Below are 25,510 nucleotides of genomic sequence, written 5' to 3'. Positions count from 1 at the left end.
TCTATTACACATCATCATAAAACCAGTGCGGGCACGAAAGCAGCCTGGAAGAGCCTCAGATGGCCCTGGACCCAAAATCCTGACATTTACCAGCACTGTGACCTTGGGTGGTAAAAATCATAGTGTCAGTACTAATCTCAACAAACAGTAACTTATATCAACTGAGCACTTCCTATGTGCCTTCTCTGCATTAATGTAATCCTCCCAATAATATGAAATAGGTACTAATACCACTATTGTACATGAGGAAACTGAACTCAGACAGGGATTGAACAATTTGCCTAAATATCCCATAGCCAGTCCTAAGTGACGGGGCTGGGATTCAAACCTCAACTTGAACAACCATAAAAACTCTTACGTTCTTTCATCCAGTTTGGCCCAACCACCTTGAATATGAGGAGGGTATTAATAACCTTGCGAAAGAGTATTCTGCACAAAGACATTCAATAATTATCGTTCTTGGGCACCTGGGTGGCTCAGTTGGCTAAGCGTCTGCCTTCAGCTCAGGTCATGACCCCAGGGTCCTGGGATTGAGCCCCACATCAGGCTCCCTGCTCAGCGGGGAGTCTGCTTCTCCCTCTATTCCTCCCCCCTGCTCATGCTCTCTTTAGCTCTCAAATAAATAAATAGAGTCTTTTAAAAAAAATAAAAAATAATTATCATTCTTGTCATCACAAATAGTGTAGAACGTATACCCTCCAGACACTCACTAATTACCTCAATGTTCAATTATCTGCCAAATGGCTCCTGTCTAATTACTACTTGAGAGATGGTTCACGGGACATGGCAAACACTGAATCTTCAAAAAAAAGTAGTGATTTGTGAGCGCAGAAGAATCAGTGAAGGGCACCAGAGAAAATAATAAATGAAGTTCCATGCACAGCCCGGGAAGCAGACACTATAGAGGAGGAGCCTATTCACAAAAGTAAATAAAATGTGTACGTGACAAGAACTCATTACACACCGAATACGTGCTGGCAGACCTACTGAGGTGTTGGAGATGGAGCAGCAAAGCCTCGGTCCTCGTGGAACCTACAACCTGGTGCGGGAGGCCGATGATACACAAAGAGACAAATGTGAATGTAATAGGTCAGATGACGATCAGTGCCATAAAGAAATATAGACAGGATATGAGGACAGAGTGATGGGAGGGGGAGGGTGCTAATTAGAGAGGGTCAGGGAAGACCTCTCTGATGTGGCAACATTGTGGCAGAGATCAGATCCGAGGGTATGTGGAGGACAGCATTCCAGCAAAGGGGGCAGCAAGCACAAAGGTCCTGAGACAGCCGGCATGCAGGCTACAGCAAGGTATGTCAGGAGGAAAGTGGTAGGAGGTATGGCCATAAAGGCGGCCAAAGGCCAAGTGGCGTCTGGAAGTGCTGGCTCCGTTGAAGACTTCAGATTTTACCCTGAGATGGGAAGCCATTGACGAGCTTTGGAGAGAGGAATACTGGGATTTGATGTATGTTTCAAAGATGGCTCTGCTGCTCTGTGGAAGACAGCCTGTAAAGGGCCAGGAACAGGGCAGAGACCACTCAGAAGACCATGCGTGAATCTTGCAGACCCCAGGCAAGTCCAGCAAGGCACGCACAAGCCTTATACAATGAAAGACACAAAACTCAAATGGGTGAATGAGGTCCTGAGTAAGTAAGAACTCTACCACGTCCTTGAGAAGATGTAACATAATGAAGACTTTTTTTTATCCCTTGTTAATTTATCAAAAACTAACATTTTATGGTGCTTAGTATGTGCCAGGCACTGTTCTTGGCACCTTATGTGTGTAAACCCTCTAGGGTGGGTACTATTATTATTCCCATTCTAAATATGAGGAGACTGAGGCCTGGTCAGGTAAACAGCTTGTTGTAGAGCTAGGATCTGAGCCAAGCAGCCTGGCTGCAGGGGTTCCTCCTGACCAATCTGCAAAGAATGCCTTGGGATGTCTTAGATCGCCTCTCTACAAAACTCTCACACCTGTTCCAGGCACAGCGGCCCAAGGAGCCCTCCTAGAAGGAATCAGCCAGGGTGGAGGATGAAGGAAAGAGAAGGAGGAGGGAGAACTTTGTGCTAGGAAGGCAGAAGGATGGGCCTCCTGGGTTCTGCATAACCAATGCCAAAGGCCTTTCCTCCTTGTCCATCCCAGACCCTCACCAGCAGATCCCTTGTTAGGCCAAAGGCCCTGGGGGTCACATATAGCTCTCTGAGACAGGGCATTCTGCCAGAGGCTTCATGATTTTCGGAATGCCAATGTGCAGAAACTGGGAGGCAGGAAGTGCACTGACCCCATGCCAACTGCCCTCTTGAGGTGGTGTCCATTCATCTCTCACAGCCATCCAAGAGCTCTAAGCTGTGAGGGTCTGACCCTGTGGCTCTGATCTCCATTCACATGAGCCCCTGGCAGCTTCCAGATGAGACTCTGTGAAAGTCCTGCTGGGAAACCCACGCTCTTGACTATTTCCTCTCAGTGGGGCTTCAGAGGCCCTAACCTAGACCAGTACATCCGATCTATGGAGCCTGTGAAAAGCATTAGTCAGGGCTCTCAAGAGCCCTTCTGTTTGCTGAGAAATTCACCGAGCCTGAAAGATGACAGCTACAACATGTGCCACCAAGACCATGAAGACTCGTCAACACACAACCCGAGCCCCACCCCAGGCCCCAACACCCAGAACCCTCAGCGAGTCAGGTTGTCTCCGCAGGGTCGAAGCAGCAGCCAAGTGCCTGGCAAGGGGCAGCATCAGGTACCCACACACATCCTGGGCTTTAGCCACACTCAGCCCAAGCCTGCCTCCCCCCACACCGCCGTCCCCGGCCTCCTCTAGCTGAAGGGCCACACGATGACAAGCAAAGTCCCAAAAAAAGCATGCCCGGCATGCAAATAAGGCCACTGACTTGTTATCAGGTCAGAACAGAAGGAGGACCTGGGCCCTTCGGGAAAGATTTGCAATGGCAGGTTTATTCTAATCAGCATGGGCTTGGGCTCCCCCCTGTCGAAGAGTTAATTAGCCCAAAGAGCCCACTGGGAGCCTTTTCCAATTAACCAGTTTTACTGGGTCTTTTCTAAGGAATATTCCTAATGGACAAATGTGAATGTTAAGTCAGTTATGATAGGTAAAATACAATATGACATAGAGAACATTCTTTTTCTTAAGATTTATTTAATTATTTGAGAGAGAGAGAGAGTGCGCGCGAGCAGGAGGGGCAGAGGGGGAGGGAAAGAGAATCCTCAGGCAGACTCCCTGCTAAGCACGGAGCCCACGTGAGGCTCAATCCCAGAACGCTGACATCATGACCTGAGCCAAAATCAAGAGTCAGATGCTGGGGCACCTGGGTGGTTCAGTCAGTTAAGTGTCTGCCTTCACCTCTGGTCATGATCCCAGGGTCCTGGGATCGAGCCCCATGCCGGGCTCCCTGTTCAGAGGGGGAGTCTGCTTCTCCCTCTCCCCCCGCCCCGCTCATGTGTGTGCTCTCTCACTCTCTCTCACATAAATAAAAAAAATCTTAAAAAAAAAAGTCAGATGCTTACCAACTGAGCCACCCAGGCACCCCAACAACAATCTTTAGGTGATGAGATGAATCAATACCAAACTGCCTCCTGATTCCCAAAGACACTGGAGACTAGCTGGGGAAGGGAGCTGACACGTGCATTCTGGTGGCAAAGTCGCCAGACTTTTAAGTTTTATTTCGGCTCAACTGTGACAAGCCATGATGTGTTCTGGCCAATTTGCAGTAAAAGCGATCTTACTGCAGCCAAGCTGCCTTAGAGCCGGGACCCACGCTGTGCCGCTGTTCGACACCTGCCACCGTGCAGTGCGCCCACGCTGTCTCGGCGGCCCTAACCTCGCACCAGGTAGCAAAGAATTCTGCGAGTCTGAACTCCTACACACAGAGCTGGCATGCACAATGAGATACAATAAATCCACCGAGGGGCTTCTCACTGAGCCAGAAAGAAAGGTCAGAGGGGAGAACACGGTTCCGCAAGTGTGGAGTGCGAGCCATGAGCCGCGAGGGCTCCCTGCCCGTACCTGCCAGGATCCCGTCCATTTGCTCCAGAGCTGCTTCCAGCGCGTGACTGGCATCGGAAGCCATGACTCCTTCGCCCTCGGTCTCCTCCTCCTCCTACTGAAAATGCAAGCACAGAACAAAGGAAGAGTTACAGAGAGGTCCACGTGATGCGCGCAAGCCTGCAAGCCCTCCTTCCTCGGCCCAGGGGCACTCTCTCCCAAGGATCCTGGCGGGCGACCCCCGATCCTGCCACCTCTAGAGCCTCGCCCTCCTGGCACGAGCGCTCTGTCTCCACGACCCTTCAGCATGCGGTCCCGCTCGCTTCTGAAAATAAGAGCCACCGTGAAGAGTCCCAGGTTCCAGAAGCTGCAGCCAGCACCTGGGAAGCACCCCTACGAGTCAGGGAAGGTGACTCCAGAGGACGCGTCCTGCAGCAGAGGGGATCACGACAGTCTCAGCAAGTGCGCAGCTGTCCTCCGGCTGCCTTCATCCCGCACCTGCAATGCTTTCGTGGGGTAGGTGTGATCCGGGCTGAGCCCTCTACGACCACTTTCACTTCTCAGGCGGTCAACAAGGGCCTGGCCTCGGAAGGCTGCCAGCACACTGTTGTGGGGAGAGATCTGTCCTACGAAGCTGGAGCCCTTCCTCTTACCATTTTAGTTCTAGTCTACCGGACACTATGCAAGGTGCAACAGCCCATCTCCTCGGGACTGAAGAGCTTCTCCAAGGACACACAGAGCAGCCAATCCCCCATCTAATGGAGAAGATGGCAGTTGGTACCATCTCCGCACAACCCTGCCTCTACGAAAGGTCCTTCGGCTAAATGGTCTTCCTGCAGCCTCTTCTCATTTTTCTGGCTTCCCACCTTCTCCCTGGCTGGCAGGGAGAGACTGACAATGTATTTGTAATCCCTAGTTCATGTCTATGAACAGGAGGCAGGAGTCATTTGCTCCTTCAGCAAAAGCCATGCACATGCCCAGTGGGCGTAAGCACTGTGGAGAACAGAGGCCTGGCTCCTCTACCCCAGGATGGCACGTGTCAGGAAGCAGGGGTTCCTGGGGCTCTCAGCTCACGTTCCCTGTGGAGCTGGACTTTCGAAGAGAAGAAAGCAAAGCGAGCAGCCATAGAGAAGTGGCTTTGGAGATGGTGTGGGTAAAGATTTGAGGACCACAAAGAACCACAGGGGACTGTACCAGGCCGTAGCAGCTCAAACAGTCGGGTTCAAACACTGTTCTGTTGTTTATGTGACCTCTGAGCCTCAGTATCCTCATCTGTAAAATGGGGATAATGCCATTCGCCAGGTTGATGTCATGATTAAATGAGGAATGACTATTTCACAGAAAATACTTCGTACATTCCCTCACAGATAGTAAGTGCTCAATGTAAGCTAGCTGTTTTCGTTTTTGTTTTTGAAGTGAGGCAATAATTTCAGGATGTATTTGTGCCAGGACAGCTCACTGGAGGAGAGACTTTAAACTCAATGGGGTAGGCTCAGGGAGGGAGAACCCGGGTGAGTCCAAGAGGCTGGTTCCCCTGGCATGGCACAGAGAGATAAGCAACAATGTGTGTGGAGGGGAAGGGCAGTGATTCATAGGAGCAAAGGCCAAGGAAGGTTTGGGAACAGGCACTGGGCTTCAGCAGGCCAAGAACCATTGCACAATCAACTTGGGAAAGAGAATGGGAGCTTGTGGAGGGGGTGGGAGCCTCGTCGGCACCTCAGGGCTATGGCAGGAGCCAGGCGAGGCTGCAGCAAGGAACAGAGCTGGCCCTGCTGAGAAGAGCAGCCCGGATACCTGGAGACCCCAAACGCCATGTACAGATCTCAGGGCCTGAATGGAAGCAAGCCTGGGGGTGGGGCAGGGGTGGGGGAGAAAGGAGAGGTAGCAGGAAGGGGCGGGGAGGAGAACCAGGGCAATAATCAGCATATTCCCATCTACTCAGAGACGAAGGTCTGAAACACTTCCCTCTGAGGACTTCCCACTGCTCCTGATGAAAAGTCCCAACTGCTCGCTCACTGTGACCTACGAAAGAGGCACTGCAGGATCCGGCCAGGCCAGCCCCACATCGCTCTCCCCATTGCTCATGTTCCAGCAGCACCGGTCTCCTGTCTGCCCCCCAACACTCCAAGACCTTCTCCTCTGCAACTTTCCACCTGCCATCCCCTCAGCCCTGAGCACGCTTTCCCAGCTCTCTGCACGGCTGGTTTCTTCCCATCTTCCAGGTTCCAGCTTCCCTGTGTCTTCTGAGAGAGGCCTTCCTGGCACACCTCCATCCATAGCAGCCCCATCGAAGCACAGCAATTCTCAAGTATCTCGTCCGTATACTTGCTTCCTTGGTAACTGGCCTTGCTCCCCCTCCCCATGGAGGCAGGGGGACCCCGTCTGCCTCGCTCACCCCTCTGCGCCCAGTGCCTAGCTGAGTGCCTGGCATGCGGAAGCTGATGAGCAAATACTTCCACCAACATTCCCCGAGCCCTGCCGCGCTGGGTACCGGGGAGATACTGATCCATCAGACCGAGTCCCCGCGCCCACGGACCACGCAGTCTAGTGAAGACGAAGTGTGAACGAGTCCTTATGACGCAGTACGGGCTGTATGCTCACTGAGGCGGGTGTGCGGCTTCCTCGGGTCTTGCAGGGTGAGTAGAAGCTTTCTCAGAAGATAAGGGGGAGAATGCTATTCCAGGCAGAGGGCGGGTGGGAAGGCAGGGAAGCGTGTAAGGGCAGGATGGAGTTGGCAAATACCAAAACGGTTAATGAGAGTCTACCAGGGCATCCGGCCGCTCAGGGTGAGTCAGAACCTTCCACAGAACTCATGTAAGGGTGACAAGGGCAGTTATCGAGAGGAGCTTGGGAATCACCCACCACTTCAGGGGTCTGGATGCCGGTACGCAACACACCAAGGGGCTTCCGATGTAAACAGGACAGATTTCTGAGAAGAAAGGTCACGTCTTTCAACAGAAGGCCCTACAGGGGGCCTTATTAGCAGGGTAAGAGGGAGAGGACAGTTGGAAGGTGCCCAGCCCCGAGGACCCAGGCCACGTCCCCCTGCAACAGAAGGGCCATAAAAGGAGGCCCATGGGCCTTCTGCCCAGTGATGAGTTTGTACTTGGCAAACAGCAAGCTGGGTGGACCCGCGGGAGGTGGTGTGAAGTGAAACGTGAGTCAAAGGTGTATCATATTGACACCCCGGGAGCCTGGGCCGGCAGGCTGGGAGCACTCAGAAGCCAGAACCTGTTTAGAGCAGCTGATGAGCTCAGTTCCAGACCTGCCAGGTCTGAGGCGATGGCAGGACACCTGGGTAAGAAGGGGCCCCGCCAGCCGCTGTCACGGGGCAGCTGTGAGGTGTCAGTGGTGTGGGGGACAGAGAGACCGTGGAAGGGCCAAACATGCCATCGATGTGAGGCCTCCAGCCCCCATCTGTGAGCACAGACTCTCATCAGAACAGGGAAGCCACAAGGCTGCCGATCATTCCTGTTCTGGCAGCTAGTAGGCCTTTTCCCCGCTGACCACGGTCGAGGTTAGAGCTCTTTTCAGTAACAGGTGACAGGGACAATCACTGCCCTCAAGGAACTTGGGGCCTCAGTGGCAAACCCATCAGACAGCAGCATTCAGCGTCTGTTCATCCCTGCAGGGACACAGCACCTCCCCTGGGAGCCTGGGTTCATCAGGGAGGTGGGGCTTCCCGGAGAGAAGCGAGGTGAGAGGCGACGACCCAAAGCAGCTGGGAGAGAGCCGCATTCCAGGGAAAACACCGAAGGCCCAAGCGAAAGCAGGGCAAGCTCCAACTAAGCAGGTGGGGGGAGTGGGAGTGAAATCACATTCTCCGCCATTGACAGGAGACCCAACCAGGGGCCTGGCACAGCACGGACCCAGCCCAGGAAGGAGAGGGGCAGGCAGAGGGTGACGGTGCTCTTAACGAGCTCAGTCCAGCGACAGTCGTTCTAGTGGCCAAAACCAGCTTTCACTCTCTGGACACCTGAACTTTTCCCGGAGCCCTGCACTGACGGTGGGGGAGTAGGCTGACTTCGCTTACCAAGAGCCTAGCTCACCCCTAGCTACAACGAAGAGGTGCAAATGTTAAGAAAAATTGTAGCCCACATACCATTCCCCCTTCCCTTCAGCCACAGGCCTCTCTAGATGCTGTCACATCATCCTATCTGTGGCGATGTCCCACTAACACAGAGCTTCACCCTCTTTGCTACCAGCCAGACAGAAAATGACCCCCTAGCTATAAGCCGAGCCAACATGGGACCGCCATGTTTTAGAAAGACAGTGTCTGGTGACAGATGTCACAGCCACCCGAACTGTACCACACAAAGGCCAGCTGGGCACCTGGACGTTGATCAGGGTGCAGGAGCAGGGGTTCTGAAGTGCAGAAAGTGAGCCACAGTTAGCCGTCCATTCTCTGACGCACTCTCAGACGGGCGGTCATTTAGACCCTGCACTAGCGGGGACTGTTGATTAAGATGAATCTTGGGCGAGTAGCCTTGACTTATCCCACCCAAGCTGAAGTGCAAGCTGCCATTCCATTTTATGAAGTACCTTTCTCTCAGTGAAAGTGGTTAGAGCTGCCAGTGTTTCGGGCAGGCTGCCAGTGGCCCGGACAAAGGAAGGCATCGGGGACAGATCCAGAGTCCCCGGTACCCGTATGCCTGCAAGGCCTCCTGTGCCACGGACACAGCTGAGCCAGAGCTGGGACCGGACTCCTTGACAGCTGCATCCAGGTGGAGGGGTGCAGGACGACAGTGTCCCCAAGTAGAAGGCAAGGCCTGGGGAAGGAACCCTCAGCCAAGAACCTACCACCACCAAACTTGGACTCACCACACGCCTCCTCCTTCCCCACATGGCCACCAGGTGGTAAAGAAGTGTCACCGTATCACAACCAACCACAGCCTTTTCCCCACATTTACAGGTTGCCCGGAAACCAGAGCTGCTCCCAAATGGTCATTTTAAGACATACCTCTTGCTGTCCCTATGCTTGGGGGGCAGCTTCTTAACAGGGTATGGGACATTTATCAATTTGGGATAAAAGAGCAAGAAGCCATGTTCAGCATTAAAAGAAAAAAGGAAGATGGAAGAAGGCATACAGGGGACACTGATGGCAGTGCCGACATTCTCGACCACATCCCATATCAACCGATAACAACTCTATTCTCAGAGCACACAGAAGAAAGACCGTAGGGTTCACAGCCAGACAGTCTGGAGTTAAAACATGCGCTCTGCTGCGTAACGGCTGTGGGTCTTTAGACAAGTTGTTTAACCCCTCTCGGTCTCAACGTCCCATCTATAAAATCAGTATAACCAATCGCATTGTTGCCAGTGAAAGTAAACAAGATCGAGCTCAGGAAATACAGCACATTGAACCGAACATCTAATTCAGCTGTCCACTGCAACAACAGTAGAGGAATTTATTTAGGAAGACGTAAGCCCGCAAGGACACGAAGTGATAGGAGACGTAAGGTCAACGGCTCTGCAGCAAATGGAAAAGGGCAGCTGCCCCACGTTGGAGAGCTTCCCAAAGCTCGGGGATGAGTTCTCCCGCAACACGAAACTCACACGACACCTCGTGCATCAGAACACCCAAAGAGAGTTATATAATTGGTGAGGACTTTGTCTAATTCCATGATAATAAAACGGAAAACCAAGCAAGTGATGAAAGAACTGCACGGAAACCAAAAAAGTAGAAGAAACCCCAGGACTTTATCTAACTGGAAGTGCGTGGGGAGCACGGTGGGGATGGAACGTGCTTGTGAGCGGTGGGGGTGGGGCTGGAAAGGCAGGGGAGGATTCCTCCCTTCTCGAGTGAGGACTCAGAAGTCTCTAGATAATGACAAGTGAAAAAAAATAACAAAACAGCCAAACGCAGCATTTTTCAGCAATATGGATAAAAATACTCAGAAATGTAAAGAGGCTGCATTTGAGGAAGAGCAATGGGGAGGGGTAGGCGGGGAGACAACAGCTGTGTGAACAAATCAGGTACAAGTAGTTGACTATTTAAATTGTGTGGATATATCCTCGTGATCAAAATAAAAACAATCAAGATGATTTAAAAAGGTGATACTGCGGCGTGCCCGGCACAGAGCAGAGACTCGGCGTGTGCTCCTCCCTCCTCTCCCGCACGCGTCTGTTAGCTACTCTCCAGCTTACCCAGCGCTGTCTCCCGTAATCCCCACATGCCACTGAGGAGTTCTCCCACTTTGCTGATGAGCAAAAACTTAGGCAGCTCTCCTGAGGACGCACACCACCCTTCCACTTTGCCTCTGAGATGCGAACCGACGGGGGGGTTTGGTCACAGGAGGATCCCTTTGCCACAAGGAACACTGGCTGAAGATGGACGGGGATGGTGGCGGTGCAGTGCACTGGTGAGCGCAGGAAAACCAGGTGAGAGAGGAAGGTAGCCTGGACCGGAATGATGGTGGTAAATGTTCTAATTCTTGATGGAGTGGACATGGGAGACAGGCGTCAGAATGACTACGAGGTTTTTGCCCTGAGTCTCTGGGAGAGAGGGAGGGGTACAGGAACAAATGGAGGGGAAGAAGGGATCAGGAGATCCGGTTTTGGAAACATTCCTAAGGTGGGGGGAGGGGGTACCTGGGTGGCTCAGTCAGTTAAGCATCTGCCTTCAGCTCAGGTCATGATCGCAGGGTCCTGGGATGGAGTCTACTTCTCCCTTTCCCTCTACCCTCCCCCTCCCCCGCCCCATGTTCTGTCTCTCTCAAATAAATAAATAAAATCCTTTAAAAAAAAAAAGATGCTTTAGGGGACATCTAGGAAGATATGTTGAGTAAGGCATTTTGAAATACGAGTCTGATGTGAATCTGATGTTTGGAGGTAAGTCTGGCTGGAGAGAATTGGGGAGCCATCTGCAGAGAGATGGAATTCAAAACAACTGCATGAAGTAACCTACGTAGTGCAGAGAGAGAGAGAGAGAGAGGAAGAGAAAGAAGGAAAAAAGAAGAAAAGCAAGAGGGCCCAGAACTCTCTGGAACACTTCAACACAGCCATCAGGGAGAAGAAGCAACAAAGGGGACTGAGGAGGAACAGCCAGGTGAATTGAGGAAGTGCTGCCGTAGAAATCACACAGAGGGTTTAGGATGGAGAAGGATGCAATCAGGAGATCCGAGGGCTGCTGAGTCAGACCTGACGGTCTTCTCTCCCAGCACTTGCTGCTGGTGATCTCATCTGCTCCCACAGCCTCACCTGTCCCTGCACTACCGCACCCTAGACTCCCACAAGCACCCCCTAACTGGCTGCCTGCCTCCAGGCAGCCCCATGCACCCACCCTGCACTGAAGATTCACCTGACTCAGTGGTCCTCAAACACTGGTGTTCATCAGTCACCCGGACAACAACACAAGCACAGAGGTCCAGCCTCATTTAAGTAGAAGATGGCCTGAGCTCTGTATCCCGCCCCAGCTCCTCGGTGACTCCGATACTGAACGAAGCTGAGGAGCCAATGAGAGAATGCAAACACAACTCCTACCAGGCACTCCGCTGAGAAAGTCTCAGGGGCTCACCATCATCCCCTAGAATTCATGCCTTTCGCCACATGCGTTGCAGATTACCTTCCATCACACCCCTCAGGCCAAGCTCTGCCCCATCCCATCCAAATGTCTTAGTCATCAGTGCACAGACGACAGCTGACTATACCAGTTGCTTTCCTGCTTTATGCCCAAGCCAGTGGCTTTCCTTACTAAATTCCCATCTTCTCTTCAAGCCAATTCTTCCAGGAAACCAAAGCTGATCCTGCCTACCTCAATGGGATCTCCCCATCTCTTTGTTTTTTTGGGAAAGGGAGGAGAAGTGGCAGTGCACAGCCATCTCTCCTGCAACTCTTCCATGTGTCTCGGCCCCTGAGGGCACCCCCATTCTGTAAGCCCTGAGGACACTGACATTGTCAGTGGGAAACCAGAGCCTGAGTGATAGGTGTGCCCCCCACCAACACCTGATACCCACCACCCTCTCCATGCCCTCACACTTGGCAGGCCCCCCAAAATGGTCTTCTCCAATATGCTCCCCACCCGCTGTGGTGATGCCACCACAGTCACCAAGACAGAAACCTGGGAGTCATCCCGGGCCTTCCCGCCTGTCATCCACATCCAGTTGGGTCTCCACAACCAGCAAAGTCTCCCTCGTCAGCCCCTCTCACATCTGTCCCTTCCTCTTCTCCTGCCCCACGTCAGGCCTCATCATCTCTCATCAGAATGACCACAATGGCTTCCTGACTGCCTTTCGTACCTACAGCCTCACTCCCACACACCCCTCCCGTCCACCCTGCTGCCAAGAGCACACCTAACCGAGGCACTCCAGCACTTGTATGACTGTTCACCAGCTCGCACGCCAGAGAGAAGGTGAAGGAGCCATGACATAGTCAAGAGCATGCACTCTCTAGTCAGGCTGCATTTGGGCCCACATTCTTCCCGTCATGGGCTCTGTCCTTGGACAAGTTCCTTAACCTCACTGAGCTTCATTTTCCCTATTTACAAAGTGCAGGTGAAAATATACACATCGTGGGATTATGGGGACTCGGTGAAATAACGTATGCAGAAGTCCTCTGCATATAGCTGGCTGGGAGTTCACAACCACAGCAGTGATAATTCTCTCAGCCACACTTGGCCCCCTCTTGAGTGCTAACCATTTCGCCCCTCCTGATTTTGCTGTAAGGCCCCTTCAACATGCAACATTTTAGCCCATGACCCCCATTCCACCTGCTCAATTCCTGCTCTCACCCAAGGCCCAAATCCAGCATCATGATTCTAGGGATCCCCTCCCATCCCCCACATGGCAGTGACTGCTCCAGCTCAGTCCCCCTCTCCATGCCCATGACAGACTTCCCTTATAGCACCTGGAACTCTCTAGAACACTGGCCACTTATGTGTGTGACTCCTTTGTGTGACTGGTAAGCTCTTTGTGGGCAGGGCAGTGTCTCTGAAGCCCAGAGCTCAGCCCCAGACCCGGCTCAGAGCAGGCCAGCTCATGCGTGTTGAATGGAAAGACAGAACCATACATCTGCCTGAAGGAGGCAGCTGGAAGCTGACCAGGGGCAAAATTCCTCTCTATCTGTGGTTCTTAAAACAAGTTACCTGCTTCCAAAATACAACGGGACAGGTAAACGATAGCCATTCTCCTTCCACAAAGGAGCACATGGATAAAATAGAGGTCACTGGTCTAAACTGGAAGCTGAGAGGCTCCCGTGGGTGGCAGGGGCCCTGAGAGGCCCTGCCCAGTCTGGAGGTCTCTGTCTGACGAGGAGGAAAAGCAGCCCATTTGGCATCAGAGCAGTGGCAGGGCCCGCAGGCACCGTCTCTGCAGCAGGACAGAAGGCCAAGGCCACAGACGCTGGCTTTCTGTCAGGACACTGGAGGGGGTTGTCAGAACACAGAGCAGTCGGAGCAGGACGGGGGGCCAGGGCGCTGAGAGAGCCGCTACCAGATTGCTGATCGCCTTTAGCCAATATCTGAGTCTGATAAAAGGGAAGAGGTGGAGCCTGGATTTCTTCTTCTTTTTTTTTTTTTGTAAACATTTCATTTATGTATTTGATAGATAGAGACAGCCAGCGAGAGAGGGAACACAAGCGGGGGAGTGGGAGAGGAAGAAGCAGGCTCCTAGCAGAGGAGCCTGATGTGGGGCTTGATCCCAGAACGCCGGGATCACGCCCTGAGCCGAAGGCAGACGCTTAACCACTGCGCCACCCAGGCGCCCCTGGATTTCTTCTTCTAACCAAAAGAAGCTTAAGTAGCCTCAGAAAAACTGCACAGGAGAGCGACAAGAAAGCCTCCGAAGGTGAAAAAGCCACTGACCTTGCGGCAGTGGAATCCCAGCGTCAGTCACTTCTGGTAACAAACACCCGTTTGGCGCTTTCGGCTGTAAATATGTTTTTCACACACAGGCTTCTCATTGCCACCTAAACACCCCAGGTCAGGCTGCTCGGTTTGGTCAGCCAGTGACGCTGAGGCTGGGGGCTGACACGGGCCAGAACCGCCTGAGGGGCCCGAAGCCCAGGCTGGCGGGGTCGGGGACCAGCAGGGGACGGACGCAGCATTTCTTGCATAGCGTCTGTCTTCCCCGCGGGGCCAGGTTAGTGAGCTGTGTGCGCTGGGCATTCCCAGCCACTCCCTGTTGGGCGAGTTCCAGAAGATCCCTAAGAACATTTGTGCTGGAGCCCGGCTCCACGGAACCCGCTGGAAGGAGTCCCTTTTCTTTCTGGCCCTTCCACTGAAAACCCAGCCCAAGTCCTGTCACATGCCACTGCCCCTCCACCGGGCTCGTCTGGCACATCCAAACCCAGATGCTTCCACTTAAGCTCTTACCCAAAGAGCTCAAGCCCTTCTCCCCAAACCGCAGTCCTTCAGACAAGGCTCCACGACCCCAAACGGCTCTTCCACCAACACAAAATCATAGCAGGGGACTCGGTCACACTGCCCAATGCCCTCCCCCGAAGAATGCGACGACAGCAGCAGGCGCAGACACCTCACCTCCGGGCACTGTGAGGCCGGACTTCCCACCGGCTCAGCTGTCCCCAGCCTCAGGAGCAGGGCCAACATCCTCCCTCCTGCTCCAACGGCAAGCTTCTTAAGAGAAACACCACCCTCAAAGACCTGATGAGCGTGAGACACCACAACCCAGCCCACAAGGAGGAGCACGGGGTCTGGCCAGGAAGCGGGTGTGAGCGAGCGTGAGGCTGTCACGGCTCACACCCGAACAGCCCATCGGACCTTCTGGGCTTCAGAACACTGAGGAGCTGATGCTGGGTCCCATCCAGGACGACTTCGTATTTTTAAACACTTGCTTCCCCTTCCTCTGACTGTTCTCACCTCCCGTTTCTGCTCTTGACACTCTGCCTCCCAGCTGGTCCTTTTCCCCAATTCAAGGGCTTACTGTCCTATAGAGGCCACAGCAATCTCAGTGACCAGGGCCACGGGCCTCAAGGCCTGCTGAGGAAAGGTTGGGGCAGGTCTCAGAAGACAAGCAAGGCAGGTGCTCCCGCCAGGAGAGGGATCGAGGGGCAGGGCAGGCAGGCCAGACATTGTGCCTTTGGGAAGAGGGAGCTGGGGAGCCAGACAGGGTCCAGGGGACACAGCATCACCAAGCCCCCCATCAAGGTGCCTCTTAACACTGTGCTTACAACAAGTCCATCTGTGTCTTCACTGCCATGAGGGCTTACTGCAGCCACTTAGAGAACTCGGGATGGAAGGTTCTTTCCCTTCCTTCTGAGAGTCTCAGAAATAGCAAGTCTGAGCAGTAGACCTAAATGAGTGTCCCCTTCCAGGCTGGGATGTGAAGGACCATGCCTCAGCCACAACACTTCACACGCCGGAAGATCTCGCTGCCTGCCCCTCGGCCCCCCACCACCCACGAGACAGCAAACGACGGCTCACCACGTCGTGCCCCGCAGTTCCCGCCTGTCTGTAAAAGCCGCTGCTCCAGAGGTCCACAGAGGGTTTCCCCGGTCCTACAGAAGCAGCAGCCCCTGGGAAAATACTCTGTCCTCCTCTAATCTTCCCGGTCATCATGTGACAGATTATATTCATCAGCCCCATTTTACAAAAGAGGAAATCGAGATACAAAGATGTTAGGACACAGCCTGAGGTCACATGGCTGCTGCCAGTCCTTCTGTGGAGTCCAGTCTGTCTGTCACCGAAGACCCCGCTTGCTCTCCCCACCACACTGCCTTACCCTGCAGATCTGCTCAGAGCAGTGAAGGCTGGGATACAGGAAGCTGGTTTCCATGTCCAAACAAACGGGGCTCCGAACACCTGGGGACAAAGGACTACTACCTTCTGCCCTTCATACGGTATCTTCATGGGGACTCTGCGCGCTGCCCTGAGCCCCCTCAACTCTGTTACAAGATCGTATTTTACTCAAAAAAAGACAACACAGAAGAGAAAACAATTGTCATAAAAATGCAGGACCCATAAAATCAACATACATATTTTTAGATTTGTTTATCCATTTAACAAATACGACTGGCTCCCCATTATCTGTAAAACCCTGTAGCAGATGCTAAGAGGAAATTAATGAATGCTATCGCTCTACCAAGGGCCAAAACTCTTCCCTCTCTCATCCATGTCAATCAGAATGTGAAGGTTGCTTGTAGAACTGGGCCCCTATCTGGGATCCGCAAGGCAGAGCCAACAAACTTTGGCTTTTACCAACTTCGACTTCAGAAATGCATAAATTAATGGTTTAACTTTAAAGTCATCGTGGTACTCCTTTGTGAGAAGAAAACATCATTCCCCTGAAATTCCCATCATCTTTAAAATTAATTTCAGATGGCACTTCAGTGCTCATGTCAACTTGACAACGTCACGAGCTCAACAGGCAAGTCACATGTAAAACTTCACACGGCAATTACTTGCAAAGAGAAGCTCAGCTTCAAAAATCGACCATTTGCCCATCGTTTATGGATAATAAGGCTCAGTCCGACACCCACTCATTCAAGCGGATGAACAGTCAAAGGCAAGCTGATCGGTACCTGGCGCCAAAGAGGCCCTGGTGATTCCAGAAAGACACATGCATGTAGCAACATGGCACCCAGTGCACTGCGGGGAGAGGGAGGCTGAGCTTCCTCGGGGCAAGGCAGTTGGCGGAAGGAGTGACCAGCGCAGTGTGAGCGACCCCAGAAAGCCGCAGAGAGGGCAGCATGCAGAAATGCAAAAGGAGTAAGGAGTGTACGTGTCCTAAGGTATGCTGGGAGGCAGGTGTGTGCGTGCTTGTGTGTGTGTGTGTGTGTGTGTGTGTGTGCACACTCATGTATGCACATAACTTGCCATGACCAGAGAACTGGGAAAGAATGAGAGCAAATGAGGCTAGGACCAGCTTATGAGGGGTCCCTCACCTCACCCCTAGAACTTGGCCTTGACCCATCAGGCAATGGGTCTGGAAGCCTCCCATCCTATTCCAGCAATAATGCAGCAGGAGAAGAACCAGGCCATGGCAGCCTGTCCCCTCCAATGCCCACCTCAGGAACCCTCCCACACCTCCTCTGACTCTGTTTCCCCTTCCAGCACCCTCCCATTCTGGACAGCAGGCCCTCTTGGCCCTGCTGCCTGTCAGCAGTCAGCACACAGGACCATACCGACACCCGCCCACCTCCCTCCAGCCACCTCCCCAGCTCACACGGCCTCTGGGGCATGACTTGCCCCAACTCCCCCTGCCTGGGGAGGCAAGTTCAGGTGCCTCCGCTCCTCCAGACCCTCGTGCACCCAGATCTTTAATCTGGCACATCCTTCCTACCAGACTCCTCAGCGCACTACCACATCCTTCACTGGTGAGAAACAGAATCCCTCACTTCCCCTTCTCTCCTCCTCTGACTTCCCCTCATCTAGCCCCACTGAGGCCCAGCCTCTCCGTGGTTCCCTCTCTAGGCTGAATCTGCCTCCCTCCCCTCTCCTACTCCTTCCTCCTGACCCACACGAGTATTAAAGCCCCTGCTCTCCTCAAACACTTCCTCCGGCTACCATCTCATGCTTCTCCCTGGTTTCACTGCCAAGACGCTCACCTCCTGTTCACTCTGGCACCTGCTGCCATGAGATCACCTCTGTGCCCCCCTGCTGCTCCTCCCCCCGCCCCCTGAACTACGTGCGCTCTTCCTCCTGCGAGAGGCAGTACAGAACTGCTCTTCTGGGCATCTCACCCACACCCAAACCCTTCCGATACGCTCCTCCTTGGGCATTTGGGACAGAACGCTCTCTGGGTTCTTCCAGGTCCTCCCCCTCCACTCCATGTCCTATGTCTCAGCCTCCACTCCCTGCCCCCACTTCCTCTCTCTTCTGCAGTCACACCCTGGACAACCCATATTTCATCTCCATGTTTGCCACTCCTAAAACTAGACCACTTTGTAAGTTCCAGAACAAAGCATCCAAATGTTCATCAGCTTTCTGGCCATTTCTGAGCAGCCCCCGAGATCCAGCATGATCTGAAACTCTCAGTGTGCTCCTGCTCTCTCTGGGTAGCTCCTGGCCTGCCTGACCTGCATTCCTGTGACCCTCCCTGGCCTTGCCACAGCAGACATGTGCCCGCGGATCTCCGCGGGCAGGGAGCTCCGTCTTCCCCCTCCCCCCACAGCCACCCAGCCTGTATCCAGGTATCCGAATCTCGGCCTTGGACGGCCTCCTCTCACCTGAGCCATCCCTGGCCTCTGCCACAGGAATCCAAACTCACGAGTCTGACATCTAAGACATCTGTTAGCTGACCCCAAACTGTCTTGGACACACGATGGTAAGAATAATGGCTGCCATTTTTTAAACACACGTTCTGCCCCGAGCTAAGCATTTATAGGTGTCTTAGACCTCAATACTCGTAACTGTTGCTATCCAAATTTTACAGACAAGGAACCTGGAATTTGCAGAGGTGAAGTGAGTGACTGGTCAAATCCCACGTCCTGGAAGCAGTGGAGATGGGTCTGACCCCAGGCAGTCCGGCTGCAAGGTCAAGTTCTTACCACTCTGCAGCCCTTCCTCACTGAGCCTGGCCACTTGCAACTGTATTCTTCTGACTTCTCGATACTCCAGCCATAGGAGAGCATTCTCCTTTTGCTGTGCCCTTTTCATGCTGTCCCTCAAGCTAAAGGTCCCTTCTGCAGGTTCTGTCCATCAAAACTCATTCTTTAAGGAGATTCTCCTTTCTCCAAGACAGCATCCCCACCGCTACCTGTCCAAGAACACCTCTGCTGGCCCACAACCCATGCTCACACCTCCATTTGGGTTGTTTCATGTTGCCATGGAGACAGCCAAAAGGGGCTGACATTCTCTTGGACCTCATCTCCTAGGGGACAGCTAAGTATCTGACTGAGGGAATGGGGGAAGGAACCCAGTACATGTGGCTCACCCCACCCTTCCCACTCTTTTTCCAGAGCTGCCTTGCCACAGGGAAGTGGCCTGTCCCCAGCAGGAGGCAGTCATCCAGGTCTCTAACCCAGGTGGATATGCTAACTGGGGAAAAGGATGCACTGGGAACTCTACGGGCCACACTCTCTGAACACCTTTATTGGCCCCAGAGCTGGTATCTTAGTCTCCGTCTGTCTAACTCCTGGTCTTATTTTTCAACTGATCCCAAACCCAGAGGGCATTTAAGTAGCACAAACAATCACCAGATGCCCACCAACCTGGGTCACTCTCAGTGAAGGACGAGGCGGCAGTGGCCGTAGGACTGGTCAGTGTTGGTCTGTAGGGCACACTGGTGACCAGTACACCATCTCGTCACTAGCAAAGAGGCCCCGTAGCAGCCTGGAGGGACACCCCTTCCATCCACGCAGTGCCCTCTGTCTGGGAGCCCGGCTCCCCAGCAACCTGCAGATGACCCTGCAATCCACCTTTGGGAAACGCCAGGAGGGCGGTCTGGGAGGACGGGTATTTGTGCTGTGGCCACTGGACGATGCCCACCAAGTAAATGAGTCCACTGGTTCCTGGTGTACAGACGAGCGTTGTCAGTTTGGTCAGCACAAATCAGGCTCTCAGGCCACAGGCATCCTTCAGTGAGTGGGTAACAAGGGTGTCCAACCCTGCCAACTGCCCCCCCAGCCGTCCACACCTCCGTTCTCTTCCACGTCCATACCGCACCCGCCCCCCAGGCAGACAGAACCTTACCCACAGATACAAACTGCCGGCAGTGAGCTTCCTCAGTCCCGGGACACAAAGAAATCTACCCTCACTGCCCTCCTCACAACGGAGAACGCACGCGCGTGCACGCACAATTTTACCTCCAAGGAGGAACAAATGGTCGTCAAGTCATTTCAGTGTCTCAACCTGACGACAGACTCAGAGAAATGATTCCAGTGTAACCTCAACTTGAATACTTTCAAAAAGCTTCACTGCAAAAATCGTCTCCCACAGGGGTGCCTGCGTGGCACAGCTGGGTAAGTGTCCAAATCTTGGTTTTGGCTCAGGTTCTAACGGGGTGGTGAGATCGAGCCCCGAGCCGGGCTCCACACCCAGCACAGAGTCTGCTTGAGATTCTTCCTCTCCCTCCCTCTGCCCCTCCCACTTATGTGTGCATGCTCTCTCTCTCTCTCTCTCAAATAAATAAATAAATAAATAAATAAATAAATCTTTTAAAAAAATTATCCCCTAGAAATATAACCAGCAAGGGCTTACTGTTGAAGCTGGCTGATGTGTAAATTGACTCATTACACGGTTCCTTCTACTTTCGTATATGTTTGAATTTTTTTATAACAAAGGGTTTTTTGTTGTTGTTATTTGCTTGTTTTTTTTAAATCTAGCACTTAGGGAGCTGAGCTTTTCCAGAGGGACACACGGGATTCACCCTGCCTTGCTGGGGACCAACAGAACCAATACTGAGGTTCGGACCTAAACTTCTGGCAACACAGATGGCGTCCTTTCTGCAGTGCCATTCAGGCTCTCTGAAGGTCCTACCTCCTGACCAAATGCTCAGCCCACCCTCGCTCAGACCCTCATCATCCCTCTCTCCGATTGCCAAAGCTGCCTCCTCTAGGCTTCCTGCCTCTGGCTGACTTTCCTTCAACCCATCTTTCCCAGAGCAGGCAGGATATGCTTTATAAAGCCTATGGCATTACTCCTCTGCTCCCAAACCTTCCATGGCTCCCCACTGTTTCAGGAACAATGCTGTATTCCATAGCTCGGCCCTCCAAGTCCTCCCATAAGATTCACCTTCCCAGCTGCACTTCCCACTCAGTTCAGCCCCTCTGAGCCACTTCCTACTCCCTAAATACAGAAGGATTTCCCTGTGTTCTCTCTTTCCTCTGTTTGGGATGCTTTTCTCCAGCAATACTTTCAAATCCCACATATTCTAAGACCTTCTCCACATGCGCCAACCCAAGGAAGCCTTTCCTGATACCATTACCCCAGGGCTTGAAGGTGCTGGGTGCTTCCCTCTGCTTCTGCCCTACTTGGTACTCGCCTTTATCATCTCACTTACAGCTCTGGTTATACGACTCCTCGATATGTCTGTCTCCCCCTCTAAATTAAGATGCTTGAGAGCAAGGAGTATGTGCTATTCACCTTTCTACCCTCAGAGCCCAGCAATGAACCCAACCCAGGCAGACACTCAGGAAATGTCGGCTGACTCAAAATGCTAAGTGTGTGCGCTGAGCGGAGAGCAAGGGAGAAGGAGCACGCAGAAGGCGCTGAGCGGAGAGCAAGGGAGAAGGAGCACGCAGAAGGCGCTGAGCGGAGAGCAAGGGAGAAGGAGCACGCAGAAGAGAGAAACCTTGGCCGGTTTTCTGAGTAAGGGTGGGCGATTGTCCACGGCAGCCTCTCCCCTCCCACTCTCTCCACACGAGGCCCCTCTCTTTGCTGCCTGATAATCAGAGCTGGAGAAGGACCGGCCAGGGTCGGCCCTGGTATGAGCAGGAGGCAATTGAGAATGCAAGTATATTCCCACAGGAACAAGAGGAGAAGAGGACGTAACTTCCCCTAACAGATGATAAAACCAGGCATTTCTCCTTATTCTATTATTTTTGAATGCTAAGCAACAAGAAAAAAAAACCCACATCTGAATTGGCAAGTTTTCTCTATCATCTAGAATGTTCAGGGGCCTCATACATAACTTTAGCCTGTAGCCAGCTACCTCCTGTGAGCCTCCCAAGCTGCCTGGGGAGGAACACAGACCCCAGAATTTGGCAGTCTCTGGATAAATACTAATTGGATTAATCAAAATTTATTCTGTGTTTTGAACATTCAACATTTGTCAAACGGTTTAATTTTGAATCAGTGCAATAGTTTTCCTTTTGCATTTTTTAGTTGAGACCAGTACGAGCCCAAAGGCTGTGTGTGCTGGCAACAAGAGCCTGGCTGCTGCCTCTGTCGGAGGAGAAGGGGGCTTCCTCTGCACGCCTGGGCTGGAGGGTACTAGGAGGGTATTAGCAGCTCTGTCTTCACTGGAGGGCTGAGGCCACATGGGAGCCAGATGAAGACAGCACACAGAACCCGCTGCTGCTAGCGAGCCCAGACAACCAGGGAACTGCTTGGCCTGGACTTTGCGAGACTAAGCTTTTGGATGAGGCCAGTCGAGCTTCTCCACCAGCTGAGTGGAGTCTACCTGCCTGTCCTGCTCCCTCAGCAGGACCAGCAGGGAGCGCCCTTCCATCCCTCACCAGGACATGGAGGCTCGTTCACTGAGGATTCTGGGAAATACCATTATAGGCCAAATTGTTTCACCCTCCCCAAATTTTATGTCGACATCTAATACCCAGGACCTCAGAATGTGACTGTATTTAGAAGTAAGTTCTTTAAAGAGATAGCTAAGTTAAAATGAGTCATTGGGGTGGGCCCTAATGTAATCTGACTGGTATCCTTATAAGGACACAGACGGGTATAGAGGAAAGACCATGGGAGGACATTGGGAGGCGACCATTCACAAGCCAAACACAGAGGCCTCAGAAGAAACCAGCCCTGCTGACACCTTGATCTTGGACTTCTAGCCTCCAGAACTGTGAGAACACAAATTTCTGTTGTTTCGCCCAGCCAGTCTGTGGCACTTTGCTATGGGAGGCCTGGCGGGCTAGTACACGCCCCAGTCTGATCCTGGCCGCACTAGCCTGTCGCCAAGGGGCAGCGCCCGTCCAGAAATGTGGGGCTCTGTTCTCATCCAGAGGTGCTCCCTTCCCTCTCAGCCTGAGGAAGGCTTGGCTTTGCACCTTCAGACCTAAACAGCATCCAGGTGAGGGCAGTTCCTAACAGTCCTTTATTTATCTTTGTACGTCAGCTCTGCGTCGGGTCATGCAGGGAGAGAGGCCATTTAGCAAGGCCAGACTGATAGGCTACAAGAAGGAAACCCTTCTCAACGCCACAGCCTGACCAGCTAGCTGCATTCAAGGAGCCGAGTGCCCTGGGCCCAGCCGTCTTCGCTTCCAACCAATTCAATGACTTCAGCATGTGATGTCGGGGGAAGGAGAGGCAGGCTTGGCCCCTCAGCTCAGCTCACCCATCACAAGACGCCTGCCACCAGGGTTGCTTCCCTCCCCTGACAGCACTTGGGCCACAGTGGTTCAGGGACTTCCCCAAGAAAAGTGATCCAGAAAGCCCCTGTTTGCCCACATAGTCCTGCTGACCAAAGACAAGTCAGCTAGAGAATTGCACCGCATTCGGACTCCCCTCTCTGAGCGCCCATGAGCTCTTGCTTCTAGACGGCTGTCAGTCTGCTCCCAGGGGAGTGGGAGCGTCTACAATAGCTCCTGGGGGCCTCTCTCCATCTTTCTCACTTCTTGTCCACAAAGCAGGGCTATTCTCCCATGGGAGATACCCGAGCAGTGCCTCAGACTCCGGTTGAAAGGGGCAGAAAGGGGCCGCAGCAGGGGAAGGCAGCAGCAACAGGCGTCCCCACTCCCGACCCACCCCTGTTCTGCACCCTGAGCTCCTGCACTCCTTTCCTGACCCCTGAGGAGAGGAGCAGGAGGCAGGAGACAAGGGTCCAAGCTTTGCAGTCAGACTGACTTGGGTGGACATCCTGGCTCTGCTACTTACAGCTGGGTTAGTTTTTGACCTTGGGAAATATATATTAACCTCTCGGGTTACTGTGTAACAAAGATAATAATGCCTGCCTCACATAGGGCTGGTCAGAGGGTTAGGAGAGAGGACAGAGTAAACCACCCCAGCTCAGTGCCTGGCCCAGTAAATACGCAACACTCTGCCTCTCACCCTTAGAGAACACGGCCCTAACTGCACTATTCCAGAAGACGGATTGAGCCAAGACCCCTGATCAGGCTCCAACTGCTGGGATGAGGGGGAAAAAATAGATGACACTGACTTCCTTTGAGAAGTTACCAGATCCCTTGGAGCCAGCCCCCCAGGTGGCAGGCCCTGGGGCTCCACACACAGCACACCTGCTCCAGGCCTTCAGTGTCTCTCTAGCAGTGTCTGAGATCCAGGCCACTGGCTCTTCCCCGAGCAGAAAGTTTCCCACGGATCTTGCGCTTCCTCTTACAGCCCCTTGGTGCCTTCCTCAGCCATTCCAGTGGGGGCCCCCAGGCATCCCACTTAGGGACAATGAGCAGGCAGGGTTTATGTTGTTCATGGGCGACCTGGGGGCAGGCACCTGGCAGAGAAGTCACAGCCGGGAGACGGATCTGGGAGACCCCAAACATGGAGGCTAAAGCTGAAGCTGGGCTCCAGGGGCTGGGGACAGGAAGGGCCATATCCCAACCACATTCGTGGGGAGGAAGCCCCTGGCCCTGGGCACTGGCATCATGAGAGCCCCTTTAGCTCAGAGGTGGCCTTGATGGAAGACGGTCAAGTTGTACTGGTGACCCAGAGGGGCCCCACAATTGCTTCCCTCGGACATCACACTCTTAGGGGACACCTAGAGCCAAGCAGGAGTTACTTGGGGAAGGCTTTCACACGCGGCGGGTCACAGCAATGCCACAAGATGTGTGTCTCATGTCGCCTGTAAAAACCTTCTCGTCAACGCCATCCCTCATTCAACTGTCACTACATTTATTTAAAATTCTCTTTCAAATACAAATAACCATGACAGTTAAGGACTGGATTTGTAACTCTGGAGCTGCTCTTAACAGTTTTCAAAGGGCTCCTGATCTGTAGGCAGGACGCGGAGGGGGGCTTTGTCCTACCTGCAGTCCCGTTAACACGAGATCCCAAGTCACTGCAGCCCAGATATTACCCGATCGGCACCCCAGCCTCCCTAAGGTGTTCTCCTCAGGCTTGCTCTATGGGCTGAGGGGAAGCATCCCATTGGGCAGCCGGAAGGACCCCAGGTCCACCCTGAGGAAGCAGGGTGTAGCTGCCAGGGCCAGATCTGGGTTCTGAGCTGGGGGGCGGGGGGAGGCAGCCACGCTCAACACAGGATGGGGCTCTGGGTAGACCTGATCAGCGATAAGGACTGGCTGTCTCTACAGCATACGAGATAAGGAGGAACCCAACTTCAGCGGGCAGCCACCACTGGCACCCACCTGCTCAGAGCCTGAACATGCTTGGTGGAAACAATGCCCTCCTTTCACGCAGCACCCAGCCCCCACTCCACACTCCTGCACGGGCAGGCTCCTGGCCTGCTTACTGAGCTGTGCTGGCCCCTCCTCTCCACCCACACCCCCCACCTGGGTTCCTGCAGAGGCTTTTCTGACTCTCATCCCTCACCCCACCCTTCCAACCCACTCCAGAGGCACCATCTTGCTTCATATCCCTTTACTGCCGACACTCTGGGGTCCCCAACAGATGAGGTGGGCTGTAAGCAACTTGTTACTAAGGACAAAGGAGCCAAAGCCAAAAAGCATTTTGTATAAATTAAGAGAAGATTCCAGGTTATCCTGCCCCATTCTAATATACTTTATGGAGTGGGTGGAATTCAGCCAGGAAATCAGTAATTGTCTATAGTGCTTGGAAAATAACAGTTTCTATGCCACCATGAACAACTAGGCAACTTCCTACTATTTTAGAAATTCACTCCCAAATTTGTCTCTGTGCGTATGTATGTGTTCACTGGGGCTGGCTGTGCCGCCTCAACAATCTGGCCATGTCCACCAAGTGCTTCTCACAGGTTAATGTCATCTGACACGTGCAGTCTGAGCGGCTTCCTGCCTCA

The 25,510-nt window shown here is 53.1% G+C and overlaps 1 protein-coding gene across 15 annotated transcripts in view; it reads right to left on the bottom strand.

The window, feature by feature from the left end:
• The window catches only part of PPFIBP2 (PPFIA binding protein 2), a 150,839-nt gene that overhangs the window by 113,093 nt on the left and 12,236 nt on the right, over window positions 1–25,510 (bottom strand). For 6 of the 15 annotated variants that reach the window (XM_044379463.3, XM_057316943.1, XM_057316950.1 and 3 more), the window contains exon 2: window positions 4,020–4,116. In XM_044379463.3, the coding sequence (XP_044235398.2) occupies window positions 4,020–4,083 (64 nt within the window). In that variant the 5' untranslated portion in view covers window positions 4,084–4,116. Of the gene's footprint in view, window positions 1–4,019; window positions 4,117–13,797; window positions 14,169–14,472; window positions 14,589–25,510 lie in introns of those variants that run through there. The other 9 variants (XM_048217484.2, XM_057316939.1, XM_057316938.1 and 6 more) reach the window with 4 other exon arrangements.

Source organism: Ursus arctos, unplaced genomic scaffold, assembly GCF_023065955.2.
Source record: "Ursus arctos isolate Adak ecotype North America unplaced genomic scaffold, UrsArc2.0 scaffold_22, whole genome shotgun sequence".
Classification (NCBI taxonomy): Eukaryota; Metazoa; Chordata; class Mammalia; order Carnivora; family Ursidae; genus Ursus; species Ursus arctos.
This window is presented reverse-complemented; position numbering and strand designations above follow the sequence as displayed.